The 17,932-nt window shown below is 36.4% G+C and overlaps 1 protein-coding gene across 3 annotated transcripts in view; it reads right to left on the bottom strand.

Annotated features, from left to right (window-relative positions):
- Positions 1-17,932, bottom strand: part of THSD7A (thrombospondin type 1 domain containing 7A) — a 349,815-nt gene that overhangs the window by 203,701 nt on the left and 128,182 nt on the right. For all 3 annotated transcript variants that reach the window (XM_036010570.1, XM_036010569.1, XM_028525671.2), the window contains exon 2: positions 8,524-9,355. In XM_036010570.1, coding sequence (XP_035866463.1) covers positions 8,524-9,355 — 832 coding nt within the window. The remainder of the gene's footprint in view (positions 1-8,523; positions 9,356-17,932) is intronic.

Genomic DNA, 17,932 nt, shown 5'->3' with positions numbered 1-17,932 from the left:
TTGCAGGCCAGGCCCCCAGTTGGGGGAATACAAGAGGCAATCACACATTGATGTTTCTCTCCCTCCCTTCCCCTCTCTCTAAAAATAAAGAAAGAAAATCTATAAAAATAAAATATTTCAATGTAAAAGTTATGTTTTATGTAATTGCAAAGTTAATTCTGTGCCTGGCATAGTGTTGAACACATAGTAAGTGCTTAACTACTACCTGTTTATTGATTAAATTATTATAATATGCATATAACATGGTAATTATATTCACAAATCTCCACTTTCCAATACATAATTTATTTTATTTATATATACATATATATTATAGCTCATTTGGCTTATATAAAATAAAATATTTTATAAATATATATATAATGGACTAAAAATCACTACCACCAATAATGTACATTTTTATGGATAATTTTTCTTAAGATTTTAGCTAATGATAACCCAAACCTATGTGATTAACAAAATACTATTTCCTTATTTCTTTATCTTACTTAGTTTTAATTATCATGATTGTAGTAATATATATATAGCATATTTTTATAATTTTTAAATAAATAATACATATACTGGGATGTGCTCAAAACACTGTTTCTAATAAACGCGGAGAAGAATGTCCCACGAGATATAAAGGCCAAACATTGAAGCTTGACCTCCAAGATTTCCCTGGCTTTACTTGAGTCTAGTTTCTCATCCCTTTACAATGTAACCTCTAGATGTGTGAATAATCTGCATATATCATATCCTTGAACAATGAACAATTACTAATGCAAATCTCAGTGCCTTTGCACTTGCTAGTCTCATATTTTTTCTCCATCACTCTCCTCTCCTTGTGCATACCTACTAGTCCTTGACTCTACCAGCATTTCCTCTGTAAAGCTGCTCCGTATCGTGTCAGCTTCCCTCTGGGAAGCACTCACTACCTCAGTTGTTATTTGCATGCACTCCCTCTCCATATACAGATGTAAGACAAGGCTTCTCTTACTATGTAGCTTTTCTGTGACTTCTTTCCACGGCAATGAATAGTGCCATGAGATTAGGGTCTCTACTTTTTTTTTTGTCTCTGTATTCCAGCACCCAGAATGTCTTCATGTGTCGCACTTTGCCAAGCAGAAAAAGTAAATTAGTAAATAAACACTGTTAATTAATTAGCTAATAAATAAACCAGCAACAACAAAGAAGTAGTTCTCTGTCTCTAACATTGTGTTCTATTGTATATCACTTATATCTGTAAGGGTTAGCAGAAAACAAATTGCAAACGCATATGGCCTAAATCAGAAGAGTTTAATAAAAGGATTATTAAAAGTGGGGGCAGTGTTAAGAAAAATTGTTAAGGAACAGCGCAGCACCCAAGGGCTAGCAAATATGGGAAGATGATCACCCCAAGGTAATAAAAGGTCCAAGGGAAAGGCTTTTACCAGGATCTGAGAGTGACCTAGATAGAACTATAGGACAAGGTTGTAGGACAGGGGGTGAAGCCTTTTGTTAGAGAAATGTAGCCACTGTTGATTCAAGAAGACAGAAAAAAATATCCCAACTTCCCTTTCCTTCCATCTTCATCTATATGGCTGCTGCCTTCCATGGGTGGAAGCTTATTAATGTTTTATTATTAATTATTAATGCCAGAGATCAGTCTCCAGGCACATAAGCAGTATCAGGAAGGGGTTGGGAGTGGCCCTCCAGGGCAAAGTGCCCAGTAATCTGTACATTTTAAAAGAAGTAAAGGTTCTTGTCATCCATATGCCATCTGCGAAAGACTGAGCTTACTGACTCCACTTCTTTAGTCAGATGTGGCCAGCAAGCTGCTGAGGCAAGCTCGTGAGACAGGATGATGGGTACCTTGGCAGGCAAATTGACACTTTGGGTATTACAGAAAGTTCTTTAATCTAAAAGCCTACTATTTATTCATGAAAAGTAGTAATTTCATAAATGGATTCTGAATAACCTAAAAGTAGTCAGCATTACTTTAAATAGTGGGCCATTTACTCCCGTCTTTTTGGTGAGGTTAGAATTAGATTTGCAATTTCACGGATTCACAAAGTCATAACATGGGAACAAGCCCTCAGGATCATGCAGCACATCGTTGAGTAAAAACCTTGCAGTTACCTTCAGGACTGCTGAGAGCTGTCTCACTCTATATGCACTATGCATACGTCCATCTAAAGTTCCAGTACGAACTGATTTGTGGAACATGCTGGAAGTTAACTTCCTGCCACCAATGACATAGAGTTTTATATGCAGAGTTTTAGTTATGCTTTCTGTTCAGGGTTCACTGGAGTCACATGACTTGGAAGGCTTTGAAAGATTTTTCAACTCCATCCTCTTCTTGAACATCACTGCTCACTCCCCTACGCACACATGGTTTGTGGGTGAGAAAATTGAGTCCCGGAAAGTTTAAATGACGTATTCATCATTGGGTAGCCAAGAGTGCATAGATTTCCCTATTCTTATTTAATACTTATTTCCCCTACTCATCCATTACTTAAATTCCTCTTGTTGATGCAGTGAATTTTCAGGCTGTTATAAAGCCAGTTGTTTTATATTCAACTTTTATATCTCCATTTCAGAGAGCAATCCTTAAAGGATGGAGTAGTTAACAACTAGTATTCCAAGGAAAAATAAGAAGCATTAAAAGATTGTATTGAAAAGAAATACAATTTTCTATTTTCTTAAGAAATACAATTTTCTGCTTAACAGATTTAATTTTGAAGTTGACAGGTTTGTCAGAAAAGCATGAATTTAGAACAAAAATCAGAAAGCCACTTGAACTCTACTCATTACTATCTAAAATGGGAAGGCTGAATTTAAATAAAGATTTAAAAAATATAATTGATAACAAAAATGACAAATACTCCAAAGTGTATTTTAGGGATTACAAAACTATTTTCCTCTTCATTGTTTTACTCGGTTTTTTAAAAGAATTTTTTAGAGCAATTTTAGGTTTCCAACAAAAGAGAGAGAAAGATACAGATTTTCCATGCACCTATAGCTCCTACACAGGCATAACCTCCCTCATGATCAACATCACTCATTAGAATGATAGTTTTTTTTAAACCAAATATGAACCTATGAAGACATCTCGTAATCAAAGTCCATAGTTTACATCACAGTTCACTCTTTGTGTTGTGCATTCTATGGGTTTGGGCAACAGTATAACGCCATGTATCCACTGTTATAATATCACACAGAGTACTTGCATTGCCCTAAAAATCCTCTGTTGTCCCCTTATTCATCTCTCTCTTCTAAATCCTGGCAATACTGATTTTTTAATGGGCTCCATAGTTTGCCTTTTCCAGAGTGTCACCTAGTTGGAATCATAGAGTATGCAGCCTTTTCAGATCAATTCTGTCACTCAGGAATATGCATTTAAGTTCCCTCCATGTCATTTCATGGCTCTTTTCGATAGCTCATTTCCTTTTACCACTGACTAATATTCCATCACCTGGAAGTAGAAGGTTCCACAGTTTATGAATCCATTCACCTACTGAAGGACACCTTGGTTGCCACCAGGTTTTGGCAATTATGAATAAAGCTGCTATAAATATGCATGTATAGATTTTTGTATGAACATAAGTTTTCAGCTCCTCTGGGTAAATGCCAAGAAGTGTGATTGCTGGATCCTGTAGTAAGGGTAGGTTTGCTCTTGTAAGATACTGCCAAACTGTCAACCGACCAGCAATTCCACATCCACACCAACATGTGATGTGTCAAAGTCAAGGAGTTTGGCGATTTTAGTAGGTATGTGATGGCATCTCATTGTTGTTTTAATTTGCTTTTCCTTCATGACATATGATGTAGAGCATCTTTTCATATGCTTATTTGGAATCTGTATCTACTTTGTGGTGAGGTATCAAGGTCTTTGAATCATTTGTTAATTGATTTTTTTTGCTTTTGTTGAGTTTTAAGTGTTCTTTGTATGTTTAGTGTAACAGCCTTTTATTAGATGTCTTTTGCAAATAATCTTTCCAGTGTAGCTTGTCTTTCCGTTCTTTTGAACTTTTGCTAATGTTTTCTCCAGACCCTATTCTGTTTGGTCTGATTATTTATGTACTGACATAAACTTGTTGTTATTATTATTATTCATGGAATACAATGAATTGAATTTTCTTGTGACATTAGTCTTTTCTGTTTACTTTCAGTTTTCAGAACTTTCCTGACATTCATTATATACTTATTTTCCCCTTGGTAACTGCACAAAAACACTGTAGGAACAGCTGCTGTATTTACCAGATGTTCTAACAAGCGCACATTCACTTTTTTACTTTTTGAAGCCTGGCATCACGTGCAGAATGGTTATACTTGGGTTTATTTCAAATTTTCTTTTTTTACTATTATAAATGGGATATTTTAATCTTTTGTTTCCATCAATGTCAAACTAATTGCTATTTGCATCTAGGGAATATTAATCTTGGAATATTATCTTTCTAAACATCCATCCCATTAAGCTATTTTACTATTTATGTTTTCAGATGATTATCTTGAGTTTTCTATAAAATTTTTTTTGGGGGAGTCTTGATTTTGTCATTGGCTTTCCAATTTTCATTTCTTTCTCCTTTCAACCACACTGACTAGTCCTTACAGATGAATGTTAACTATCAGTGGAAATAATGTGCTGTCCTGCCTTATTCTTACTTTAAAGAAATGCATCACACTTCTGAGTATTGTTCTGGCTTTCGGTTTGATATCTTTTTGCCTGTCTCTCTATATAACAATTGTTCTATATCAGTTCTTCCATGAGAACATTACTTCAGCCTCTTCGAGAACATTTGGCCCTCTGTAGTGTCAATCTGTGGATAAAATTCTTCCTTAATTTCAGGACAATCTTCTATTGTATCTTAGTGTTTTTGTTTTGTCTGTTTTAATTTTTCTGGTCCTATCTTCAATAAAACCAGAATTTCATATAGTGATCTCCTTTGTTTCTATCTCCATCATTTAAAAAAATTACACATTATTTCATGTTCTCAATATCATTGCCTCTTATGGCAGAATATTTTCTCACATTTTGTTTCTTCTAATGGGAATTTCATTTCTTTTCTTGTTTTAGAATTCTCCATTTCCTTTGTGTGCACTATCAAATCACGTCAAAGCTCATTTAGCTTTCTTAACTCTTCTCTGACTACTGAAATTTTCTCTTTTTGGTTTAGAAAAAATGTATTACATTGTCTATCTTTGGTTTCTTGGAGAACTGTTTGCCCATACTTTCATAGCAACTCTTGGCCTGAGGTAATACTCTATTTAAACTCACTGGTTCACAGGGAGTGATTCAGCATTCATTCACACTGTGTGCAGTGATTTAGAATTCTTTTCCACTGGTCAGCAAAACTTTAATCCTTCAGGCCAAGAGTTTGATGGACTTTAGTCCGTCAAACTGATAGTCTTTTCTTTTTCTTTTTAAAGATTTTACTTATTTATTTTTAGAGAGAGGGGAGGGAGAAAGAAAGGGAGTTAAACATCAATGTGTTGTGGCCTCTCACATGCCCCCTACTGGGGACCTGGCCCTCAACCCAGGCATGTACCCTGACTGAGAATTGAACTGGTTACCCTTTGGCTTGCAGGCTGGCACTCAATCCACTGAACCACACCAGCCAGGGCTGATAGCCTTTCCTTGGCAGCAATAGCATAGTGAGTTTCCTTGTGCAGTCCCGCCTATTACACCAGAACATTTTTAAACAGAACTCAAACCCTATTTAGCAGCCAAGTCACTAATGCAGGCCATACCCTACCAAAGAGGTCTCATCGGTGTGGCCCCTCAGAAAGTTTAGGCTACCCACAGATTTGAGTTCATGACAGCTGCAAAGGCGTAATGCTGCTCTAAGTTTCCTCTCAGGTACACCTAATTTTGTCACATTCTCCAAATCTTCTCTGTCAACTGTGGTTTGGGACTATGGCTATGACCATTTCTAATAATCATAAAAGTATGGATTTCCATATATAAGTTTTATTCTTATTGACTTTGAAAGCAGGAAGCAGGGCAGATCTATCTTCTTTAACTTGGATGCTTTAGCAGCAATTCTACTAAAATTATTTTTATTTGCCTATAAATTGCTTCCCCAATGTTAGATTTATCTAAATTCATTTAGGTATTTTAATAAGAGTTTTAAAGATTTTATTATTTTATTTTTACAGAGAGGGGAAGGAAGGAAGAAAGAGGGAGTGGAACATCAATGTGAGAAAGAAACATTGCACACTCAGACCCTCCATGCACACCCAGACCGGGAATTGAACCCACAACACAAGCACATGCCCTACCTGGGTATTGAACCAGCAACTTTTTCATCCATGAGACAAAGACGTGCAACCAATTAACCCACACCAGTCAGGGCTAATAAGATTTTGAAGCCATATTAAATCATTTTTCATCATCTTACATGATAAAATTATTTCTCAATTTGATGAAATACTTTAAGTTTAATCACTAAGTCCATATTTGTGGCCTTGTGCTTTGATGGTGTTATGGATTTAGTCTTCATTTTATTAGCTTTACTGACACAGTATAATGTTTGAGCAAAATTTAGGTCACATCTGATTTTTGTCTCTTCTTCACTAAGACTTTAACTATCCTAATCATATATGTTTATTCACATATATTCTTAAATAAGAAAATATTATTAACCAACTTAACATTATGTTTAATCGATGCCCTGGTAAGTTTACAACATATATGCAACTATAATTTTTTTATTAGAATAGTTAGATAGTTATTTCTAATAGAATAAAGCACCTAACAAATCATCTACAGATTTTAAAAGCTATTTATTTCAAACAACTGTATTGGTATGTTAGGCTCTCGGCAGTGATAGGCACTATCCTAATTACACTTTCAGCTGAGAAGTCAACATGAACTTAAGTGCCGAGAGCATGTTAATGCCAGTGAAAGCAGAGACAGCTCAGGCTGTCTTCAAGGCTCACCCAATTACTTGGCAGGGAAGAGATTAAGAAATTAGCAGAATAAGGAATGGTCATAAAAGAATAAAAACAGGAATTGACTTGAGAATACACATGACAAAGAAGCAGAGGTGAACACATCCATACACACCCATACACAGACAAGGAGTCGTAAGGAACCTGGACAGTGAGGGCAGGAGAAGCGACAGCCATCAGCAAGGCCAGGAAAGGAGGTGGGACACCAAGAAAATAGAAAAGAGAAAAAGCAAATCACTGGAGGGCTGGGCGAAAATACACCTTTCTAAGAGGAGAGGGAGTAGCAAATATCCTATAAACAGTGACTAGAACAATGTTGTACTGAGAGAAATTATTGTCTTTGACTAATCGATCATTTCCTTGTTTACTCATTAATTTAAACTATACCCAGCAGTACAAAGGCTTCAAACCAGCTTTCAAAATCTGAGGATACCAAAATCACTGGACAAAAATGAGTGAAGAAAAATAATGAGGGTGAGAAAGACGAAGCCAAGCGGGTCTGTTGGTAAACAGCACACGTCACCCGGTCCTATTTATGTTCCCAGCAGCCACAGTAAACAGAAAAATAATCTGTTACGAGATTTCCAGGGACCATAAGGAAAAGAAGGCAGCTGCTCACCAGAAGCACATGGGTTGAGACTTCAGCGAAATTCATCTTATGTGCTTTTAATTAAAGAACAGACGTCTGATGGAGTAGATGACATTTTCAATGTCATTTCTACAATATGTATGATATAAAATTCTGAGTGATGTTATGATAATTTCTCAGTTAAGTCCAAATCATAACTGCATAAATATTTCAGAAAAGGCAATTATGCCAATGATCCATATAAGCCACTCCCAGATGGTCTGGCTTATCCAAGAACAAAATTCAGAATATCCAGAGAACATCATATCCTTTAGATAATATTTAATGAATAGTAGTCAATAAATATTTTCATAACAAATAAATCACACATGAGAAAGTCTTTCTTAATATTGTCATTATTTGCCCAGAGATAACTTGACAAATAATTTCTGTCTAGAAAATGCAGCCAATTAATTACATGTTTTGTAAACTATGAAACTCATGATTAAATACCATCTACTTAATTTATGTTGATTCTCCTTTCCTTCTCTGGGGAAAATTATTCCATTTTACATTCTTAGGTATAGCTCCCTGAGTTGTTCTTTAGATTTTGTTTATAGGGTAATTCTGAAAATGCTATAAACTTGGAAAGATTACAAGTGTCTTATTCTCAGTAAAGTTAGTATCTGAATTCCAAATCCTAAAACTCCAGCCTTTAAATAAGTAATTTTTTTTGTTCCATTAGAGGTGTAAACATCACTATTGACCTAAAGAAGCAGTATCACCTTTTGGGGAAATCTCTCATTTTGACAGAAAAATTAAATGCAAGTAGCACGCTGCCTAGACATGCGCAAAGTGAAAATCATGCCAGGACACCCACAAAGCTTTAATGCCTTAAATGGAAAAGGTTACTCTCCGGGCAGCTCATCCTAGGTTGTGGGCATGTGCATTCCAGGATTTAGTAGAGCACGTCTGAAGGACTCCCCTACCCCATGGTCTTGACAGAGAGACACATGTAGTTAATAGTAATGAAATGTTACCTCAGATCAGCAGCTTGGCCGGTCTTGTTCATGCAGGTAACCTCTCTGGTCTGATATCCAATCTGGATGTCCCAGTATTTGTTTTCTTGACGATTCTGTCGGTTTCTATTTCTCTTTTTCTTAATAAGCTCCCGAGCCTCTGGGTCCTTCACTCCTTTCCCTCGGTCCTTTTCCCGTTCTTTGTTCTTCCCACGTCTCCTCGCTTGTCTCACTTGTCTTGAGTGGGGCACTGAGCACGTGCTCCAAGGTCCCACATGCAAGCTGTACATGCTCTCTTCAGCTTCACACGGACTGGACTGGCACACCTGAAATTCCGTCAGGTTTGGACAGCCTGAGCCCCCAAACTGGGGCGGCGCCACCACGTGCCGCGTCCGGTGCTGGAGCCCACTGCCGCACGTCTTGGAGCATCCCGACCAGGCGGAAAACTCAGACACGATGCAATCTTGCTGGCAGGGGATGAGGCAGGCCTGCTCCAGGAGCGGCTTGGGCTCAAAGTACTCACAAATGATATCCTCCGCAGGAATGTCTTTCTCCTTCTGGATGCATGTTATCTCTCTCACCTGAATGCCTTCCTCCCCCTTAATGCACTCCAGGGGTTTCTCCAGGCTTTTTGAAATCACAGGCTGGCACTGATTCCAGGGTCCCAGCCTCCAGTCGTACAACTCTTTGTGCCAGTCACAAACTTTGAAGCAGTTTTGCTGGTTACTGGGTCTCTCGGCCTGCTTACAGTTGGTGTGTAATGTTGTCCATCCCTCCACATGAGCACACCACACAGCCCGGGTCTGAATGCCTCCTGGACCACATTCATCTCCCATGCATCGGCCCCACGGACCTAAAAATGACACAAGAGTTAACAGTTCTACTAGAAGAAAACTAGAGGTTACTCTACGTTCCAGAAAGACATATCAAGACCTAGTACATTCACTTCCCTGAAGTGTTATAAAGTAGGTCTCTCTGCATCATTAGAAAGTAATGATCTACACTCAGTATTGCGGGAGGGGAACTGTGTCAAAGTCTATATAAGGTAACTGCTGGGACGATTTCACTCTGGGTCCTTTAGGGATTATTAAAAGATTGCTTTTATTCATTTCCTTAATTTTAGGTTGTTAAAGAACCCACACTCATGAAGGACGTCAGAAATTAGTCACAGTGAAAACCTCAGAACCGTCATCGATTTTGGTAACTGGGAAAGACAATGCACCCATATGAACTTCTCCTGCAGGCTTTTCTTTCCCAAGCAAGGGACTGTCTTGTAGAATATGCTCTGTTCTGCCTCATCGTCTATTGCTGTGCATTGTGACTATAAGAGTCTAATAATTGTGTGTGTGTGCCGACAGAAGTGCTTACTCACTGGTAACCAAGTGAAAAATCTTCATTTAAGCACATTCTGCCTTTAAAGTTATTATTTCCTCATCTCTCCAGTGAAGTATAAAAATAAACAAAAGAATTTAAATTTAACTAAAAGACTATTGCTTCTTTCTGAACTTTGAAGGGCTATTTGGAGTTTTATCAATCTATTCATTTCTGAGGTATGTACTATTTGGTATTACAGAGCTGTTTCATGGGATACTTAAATCAGAGGCTTTAGTCTGAAATGTGGGCCTTTTACCTTTGAATCCTTCTTAACATAGATTGAAACTCTCTTACATCTGCATGCATTCTTTCGTTTTTAATGTGGATAATAGGATTTCAGTGCTTTAACTGACATCTTAATTCACAAAATTGAGAATTACATTATTTTGGGATTTTGAAGAAATGGAATGACCCCATAGTTGCATAATTCTCACAATGTGGTCCATGGAATTGGAGAAACTGTCTGATGTAGCCTAGAGCCTTCCTGAACAGGCTGTGTGGGCAGGTGAGGGCCAGCACTCAGGGCTGGGCTTCAGGGTCTCCCCACCCCACCCCCCAAGGCCCTCCTTCCTTCTTTGTTGTTGCTTCTGTAGGAAAAGCTCCATTATTATTATTATTATTATTATTATTTATTTATTTATTTTATATATGTTGAAATTATGAAAGACTTTATCGACAAGATGTTTCTGTTGCTGTAAAGTGAAAACCACTCAACGAGGCCAACAGATTCATCCATGGATGAGAAGAACTGGTAACAAGAAGCGGAAGTGACGTGCCAGGTTCACATCTTGAGTGAAGAACAAAACCATCCTGCATTTCAGATTCCAGTTCTGACTTTTAGTTAAGTAATTTATCCTAGATTTTAGAGCTTGAGACTTAGATATGCCTATACAAGGTGAGTAATCTACAAAGAATGAAGTAGGAAGAATGTGTTTATCATATTTAACTTAAACAGTTAATTTTGTTTAGCTAGGAAGGTGTTTACAATTTGAAATGTTATCTTCGTGACAAATGGAATAATGGAGATGTAAATAGGAAAGGGATTGACTAAAAACATTGTGCCAACTAATCACTATTGCATGAAAATAAGAATTGTATATTTAGCGTATCCATATCATTACTGCATGAAGTTCACATGTGAAGAGTTATAAAGAATTTGAAGTACATTTAGAAATACAGTTCTCCCATAGTGCTGATGTCAAAATTCTATGAGCTAAGAAAGTCAGTGAGTTTGTTACATCTGTCCACATACAATACCTGATGATATTTTGATATTATTTTTAATTTTTCAAAGGAAAACACCTACTCATAAATTAGTTGATACTCTCTTAGAGATTTTGTAAATATTCAGTTTAAGAATTACAGAACCTAGGACCCTTTTCAATATGGGAACAAAATAATATGTATAAAATTTTAGAGTTAATTCACATGTCTTTGGTATTTATTCCTTTTCCTCACTGTGCTTGAACAAATCAATAATCCTTATTTCCTACCCTGAACATAGCATATGAAGATAAATTTATCTTGGGCACCCAAGTTAGGAGTAAGCTATACACCATTATATCTAAATTTCAAAATACAAAGGTCTTGCATAAATTAAGAGTCTAAATTCTAGATATAACTGAGAACTTCTTGATATTTTATTTTTTTCTAATCTTTAATATTAATTAAGAAATTAGACTGATTATTCAGATTAGGATCATTAGGAAGTTAGTCTTTTATCCTCAAAATAAAAATTTAAAAAATAGAGCAAATTGTAAATTTGGCACTTAAAAATACTTAATTGTACTTTGTAGGGAGGTTACACTATTATTAATAGATGTGTTTAAACTAACTGATGATAATTAGTATTTTATTACAAATACTAATTTTATTAGTATTTTATACATACTAAATACAAATACAATCAAATTTCATTCCAAAATATCCACCACAGATTCCTATTAATAATCTATTTATAGATAACCCTGTCGGGTTTATCTTATTCCAAATATATTTACGTTGAGAACCAGAAGACAGGCAATCTTGAGAAAATTCCATGGAGATCTATAAAAATACCCTCTAGGCTGAAGGAAGATAAAATGTATGAAGGTGTCAGTGAAAGTGGAGGTGGTAAAATAATCACAAGTGAACCTGAAGAAAACTCATTCACTCTGCAGGCTTTAACTGCTGTCTTATCTTTTCATTGCACCTTGGATATTACACGTGTCCAATTAACAGACCTTTTGAAAAATCAGATCTCCACCACGATGAAGGGCTGTCTACTTCTTTCCTCCAGCAGTTTTAAAATAATCACACATTGAACAGAAAAGGGGCCACATCTAAAATTGCTCTTGACAGCTAAGAATTGTTAGACCAATTAGCTACCATGTGTCATGGAGAACAAATGTTTCTAAAGGCAACTTGAAAGCACAATATGCAAACTCTGGCAAGGAAAACACGAAGTCCTCTCCTAAGCACCATATGAAACTGTGATATTGAACTCCTATATCTTTGCATAATGGTACACTGGTGTTGGAAAGGCTGTGTGTGTTTGTGCACACATGTGTAAGTATGTGTGGGGATGTTCGCTGTTTAACAAGGACAGAAAGAATTTACATTGGTTTAAAACTTGTTTTATTTGTTGTTCTTGTTCACAATAACATACAGAGGACTTGGAATCTAACTGCACAGAACAAAGGATAGGCAGCTTTTAAGTTAAGGCCTTGGATAATATCCCTTTATAAATGGAAATATATTTCTGCATAGGATTGTGTTCATTCAGTATCATGTAACACATGTCAAGGATACAGTTCAAAAAATATATGTAGAACATTTAGCCTGACATATTTTATGTAAATCAAGAAAGAAATTCTAGAAGTCTTATTCTACTAAAAAAAGTTAAAACAATTGTTTGTATACCCAAAATATTTATGTAATTGATGGGTTCACAACACAAATATTTTCAGTTGGAATTGATGCAAGATCATGCACAATTGTTATAACAACTTTAAATTAGTGCTGCTTGGCTCAGTTTTCCATAGACTAGTGCTTTAAATATAATTCTTAATGAACTTGTCAAAAATGTTGATAGGAATTTTTTTTTAATTCCTGTGGAAGAGGGTTTTATAACATGCCTATTCTTTTCATGTCATTCAAAACTGTCTTTATTTTAGTCTACAATAGATGGCCTTTTAAATTTAGAATTAGTATTTTGCTCACCACATTCAACATTGACTTCTTCTAAGGCTCTGTTTTATATGTCAAGGGCACAAGAACAATATAAAGCCAAGTCTATAAAAGGCCACATTATTGACAGGTGGTGAGCAACTGTTCCAAATAGCCTTATAAAAGCTAAACACTATAAAAGGAGCATGAGAAAATTATGCAAACTACTTTCTGTCCTTGTTTGCTGTAAAGTCTCAAATGAGCCAGTTTCTTGTTAGACTAAATATGTTTGCACCATTCAGATGAGATAGTGCATTCCCCCCCTGGATCTGGTAATGGAACAGCATGTTCTAGTTTGCCAAGATCAAGGAGTACACAAACAGCTTACTAATATACTAAATTCTATCTCATGAATGCTGTGTAGTATCTTATTTTAAAATTCATAGTTCACATCATTTTAAAAAACTATTTGTTTTTACTCCACAAGTCAGTTTAGAAAAAATCAGAAGTGACTGCTACTTAATAAAACCCCTCATAAATCCCATAAACTACAGGCAAGTAGTCGTCATATTTTGCTGGCATCCTACTAGGCAATTAAAATACACATTTACATAATTTTGGAATTCTGCTATAAATTGTTTTATACTCTGATTTTTTACTTCCCAGTATGCTATGAAATAATTCCATTTCAGTAGACATGAGGGGTGCAGTTCCCCACTCACACAAACACACACCAGACCGAGCCTATGAGACACTCAGTCTCATCTGCTCTTCATAACTCCACAACTAAATCTATGCTACAGTGGCACAGTATGCTGCACTAATTTACCATGATTTATCTCATTGATACGCTATTTGTGGAAAATGTAGCTCTTTTTTCTAATTGTTTACAACATTAATAAATATGTTACAATGAGCATCCACTGTTGTACATTGGTCAAACAATTTAGTCAAAAGTTTGACAAATTTTCAATCTTTTGATATAGCTAGAATTACAAAAATGCCCAACAAAATGTACCAGTTTTTCATCCTACCAGCAATTTATGAGTATGTATTTTTTCCTCACATCTACATACTTCTATTTCTCCAGGTTTGGGCATCTATTAAGGGACTCGCAGGTGTTTGCTTCATCACAGGATCCTTCCTTTGACTATTTGACTGTTAAGACAGTCTTTATTCCTTCAACCCCAATCCTCTGTGTACTGTGGTCTCCCAAAAGACCTCAAAACTTCCTGAGAATTGATATTGCCCTTATTATTTCTCAACACTGAAATATACATTTGCCTGTTTTGTACCCATTTGGTCATTTAAAATGATTTTTTTTTGCCGTGGAAAGAAGCAAGCATGTGGGTTTAAATGGCTGTCTTGAAGTGGTCCCATAGATTATTTGAGTGCCTAGCTGTGCTATTCAACATAATACTAATTAATTTAATTATAAATATGAATGCTGTCTAGAAAATCTCTTTGTATGGATTTATGAACACAACAATTAAATTTTGTATATTTACTGGCATAAAGTAGTTTAAAATTTATTTTTAAAAAACAAAAGGGGAGCTCATAGCTTTTAGACTGGAGTTTTTATTTAATGTAATTTAATTTTAATTTAAAATATAATTCTCAAATGACAGATCACTTTGTTGGATAAGGAAAGATCACTCAGAAATCAAGCTGAGCTTTCATCTTCAGTATTAATTAAGCTTTAGAAGAAATTATGTTAAGAATAGCAAATTAAATTTACAAAATCAGGACAAGTTCTTTAAATCTGATGAGAGAATGAATGAGGAATCAGTGACTGTGATAGCTGATTTTACAGTTGCCAAATATAGTAGTATCTATTTTCAGGTTCTATCATATTTGATTTCTCTTAAAAGATTACTTAACCTCTTTGAATCCTGCTTGTTCCCACTTGTAAAATATAATATAAAACATGTCATTAACTTCCATCATCTCATAACACTATCATAAGCTAAGCTAAGTATTAATATTATGAAGTATGGCATGCAAAAAATAAGTTTCCTCCCTCCTTCTAAATTATTCTAGCTGGGAAAAAATCCCATTAACATATGATGGATTAACAGGAGAAAAGTTTCAAAATTTAAGATGATTTTACCTTTGGGGTGCCATAAGTTATGAGACTCAATTATGCAGTTGAGGTTTGTATATATTAAGAACAAAGGAGAAGGGGAGCAGGGTTGCAGGACTTCAAAGGGAAAGCAGGTAATTAATTCACAGGCTGATGAGAAAGGACAAACATTTGGGGTAAAAAAAAATTCTTGCTGAGCAACCCAGAAACAGTGGGACACAGAGGGAAATCTAGTGAACAGATTTTTGTTTGGATTTTCCTTGTCTGCATTTCGATTCAAATGTTGCTAAGGTGAATGTGTTAAGGTTCCCTTCCTGAAGCACAAACTATCTACTAGGACATAATAATAAGCCAGGACCTGGTGTGTGTGTGTTATGTATATACGTATAGAGATATGTGAGATATGCTTTTTCTTTTCCTCTAAGAAACTCACAGTCTTATTTCTAAACCTTAGGTGTCTATGCTATAACTCTCCTGTTAGGTCTAGCCAGAGATGCCACACAGCCATTTTATCTATCAGAAATCTGTCTAATACCATCATCTGTCTATTAATATCAGATCTGTGGGCCATTGTGACCTGAGCAGCTTAGTAGCTTGCACACAGCCTGGACCTACTGAAGAGGTCTCCACGGTAGGATCCATTCATAACTGGCAGTCTCTCAAGTCAACCAATAAGTAGACCATGGCAATATTCCCAAGTGTGATATGTGCTGCTCTCAGAATGCAAAGAGGCTGTGGTAACCAGCCTCTGTCCCTGCTTCTTGGTATTCATGCCTTTCTATAGTTCACTCTAACACTGAACAGATGTGACCTGTGAAACCACTAGTATATTGTAGAAATATTGGTATGTAATGTAAAAGTCTAGATCAAAAAGAATATGGTAGCTTCTGACTTGCCTTCTCTTGGTTAATTCGTTTTGGATGAAATTAGCTGGAATGTCATGAGGATTTTCAAGCAGCCTTTTGGAAAGGAACTGAGACATCTGCCAACAGCCATGTGGGTGACCCATGACCTTGCTGGAAGCAGATCACCTCAGCACCAGGCACGCCATCAGATGACTGCAGGCCTAGCCAACGTCTGGGCCACAGTCTCATGCGAGAGTGTGACTCAAAACCACCCAGCTAAGCTGCTTCCAAATCCCTGACACACAGACACTGGAAGATAATAAAGATTTACTGGTCCCAATCTGCTAGAACTTAAAGTAATTTGTTACGTGACAATCGATATCTAACATAGGTACCTGGAGAGGTATGCTGCCATAACCAAAAACCTAAAATATGGGAACGACGTAGTGGAACTGGGCATCAGGCAGAAGCCGGGAGGACAATGAGGGAGGTATTAGTAAGAGTATTTTGAAAAGACTGCTAGAAGTCTAGTAATGGCTACCAGTAGGACTTCAAAAGATGTGAGGAGAATGTTATTGGGAACCTGAGGCAAGGGGATTTTTGTTATATCTCGGCAGACAGTTTAGCAATATTGTCACCTGTAGTCACATGTCATACAGAAAATATCCCTAGTAAACTGGAGGATGTAAGATATCTAATCAGAGTGCAGAAGGTGCCACCTGGTTTTTTTTTTTAGTAGGGTATCTCAGATAGAGTACTCGCCACTTCTCATTCACCCAGTCCAAGCAGCATGTCTTGAATATAAAGAACTGATGTGATGTTCTGAGGAACATCAAGACAACCCAGATCCTGCTAGACTATATTTTGACAAAAGGCAGAAGTGTTCCATTGGCCTCAGGACGAGGGAGTGAATGTGTTTGTTGTACATCCTCCAGTGAAAGCTAACAGCTTCTGATCCTTTTTCTAATGGCAATTGAGAAAAACATCACTGCTAGATCCACATCTCCAAGTTCCAAACACAGTGTTGATTTGTTTTAGTTTAGATATTACCTCCTCTTATCAGCTGCAACTGGACCTAACACCTGGTTCAGTTTACGTCAGCTTGCTATCATCTTCCATGATCCATCCAGTTTTGTTTTACTTTTTCAGGGACAATCCAGGTCAATTGAACAGGAATTTAATATAGATTACCTCTCCTGCATATTTTGAATGTTTAATGTTGCACTAATTTTGGAATTCCCCCCATGGATCATATGTTAGAGCATTGCACAAAAAGTGTCACTTCCTAGCTACAATTTGTCTCAATCTATCAAAAGATCAGAGTCTCAAATGGTGAACCAAATGGTGAAGGTTTTTGTTTGTTTTGTTGCATCTTCTTTTTCTTCTAGGAACAATATGCCCTCAGGAAAAATTGCTAAAGGCTGAAGATTTCTGAATTTTTATCACATTTATTTTATGCACTCAACAGATATTTAGTGAGCCTACAAAGTGTTATGCTACAATAAGCAAGCAGAATAGATATGTATTAAGATAAAGGACTATAAAAAGTGGAAATGACCCAAATATCCATCAATGGCTAAATGCATAAACCAAGCATGGTATATACATACAATGGAATATTACTCATTCTTAAAGAAATTCTGATGCATCCTGCAACATGGATTAGCCTTGAAAACTTATGCTAAGTGAGATAAACTACACACAAAAGGGCAAATATTGTGTGATCCTACTTGTATGATGTACCTAGAAGGACAAAATCTACAGAAATAAAAGGTGGAATATCACCAGAAGCTGAGGTGAGTGGGGAATGGGGAACTGTTTGCTGGGTTCCCAGTTTGCGTTTGGAATGATTAAAATGTTCTGCAGAAGGATGCTGGTGATGGTTGCACAACAATGTGAATGAACTTAGGACCGCTGAATTGTCCACTTAAATGTAGTATAATGACAAATTTTACATTGTACATTTTACCATAATAAAAAA

This window comes from Phyllostomus discolor, chromosome 10 (genome assembly GCF_004126475.2).
Source record: "Phyllostomus discolor isolate MPI-MPIP mPhyDis1 chromosome 10, mPhyDis1.pri.v3, whole genome shotgun sequence".
Lineage (NCBI taxonomy): Eukaryota > Metazoa > Chordata > Mammalia > Chiroptera > Phyllostomidae > Phyllostomus > Phyllostomus discolor.
This window is presented reverse-complemented; position numbering and strand designations above follow the sequence as displayed.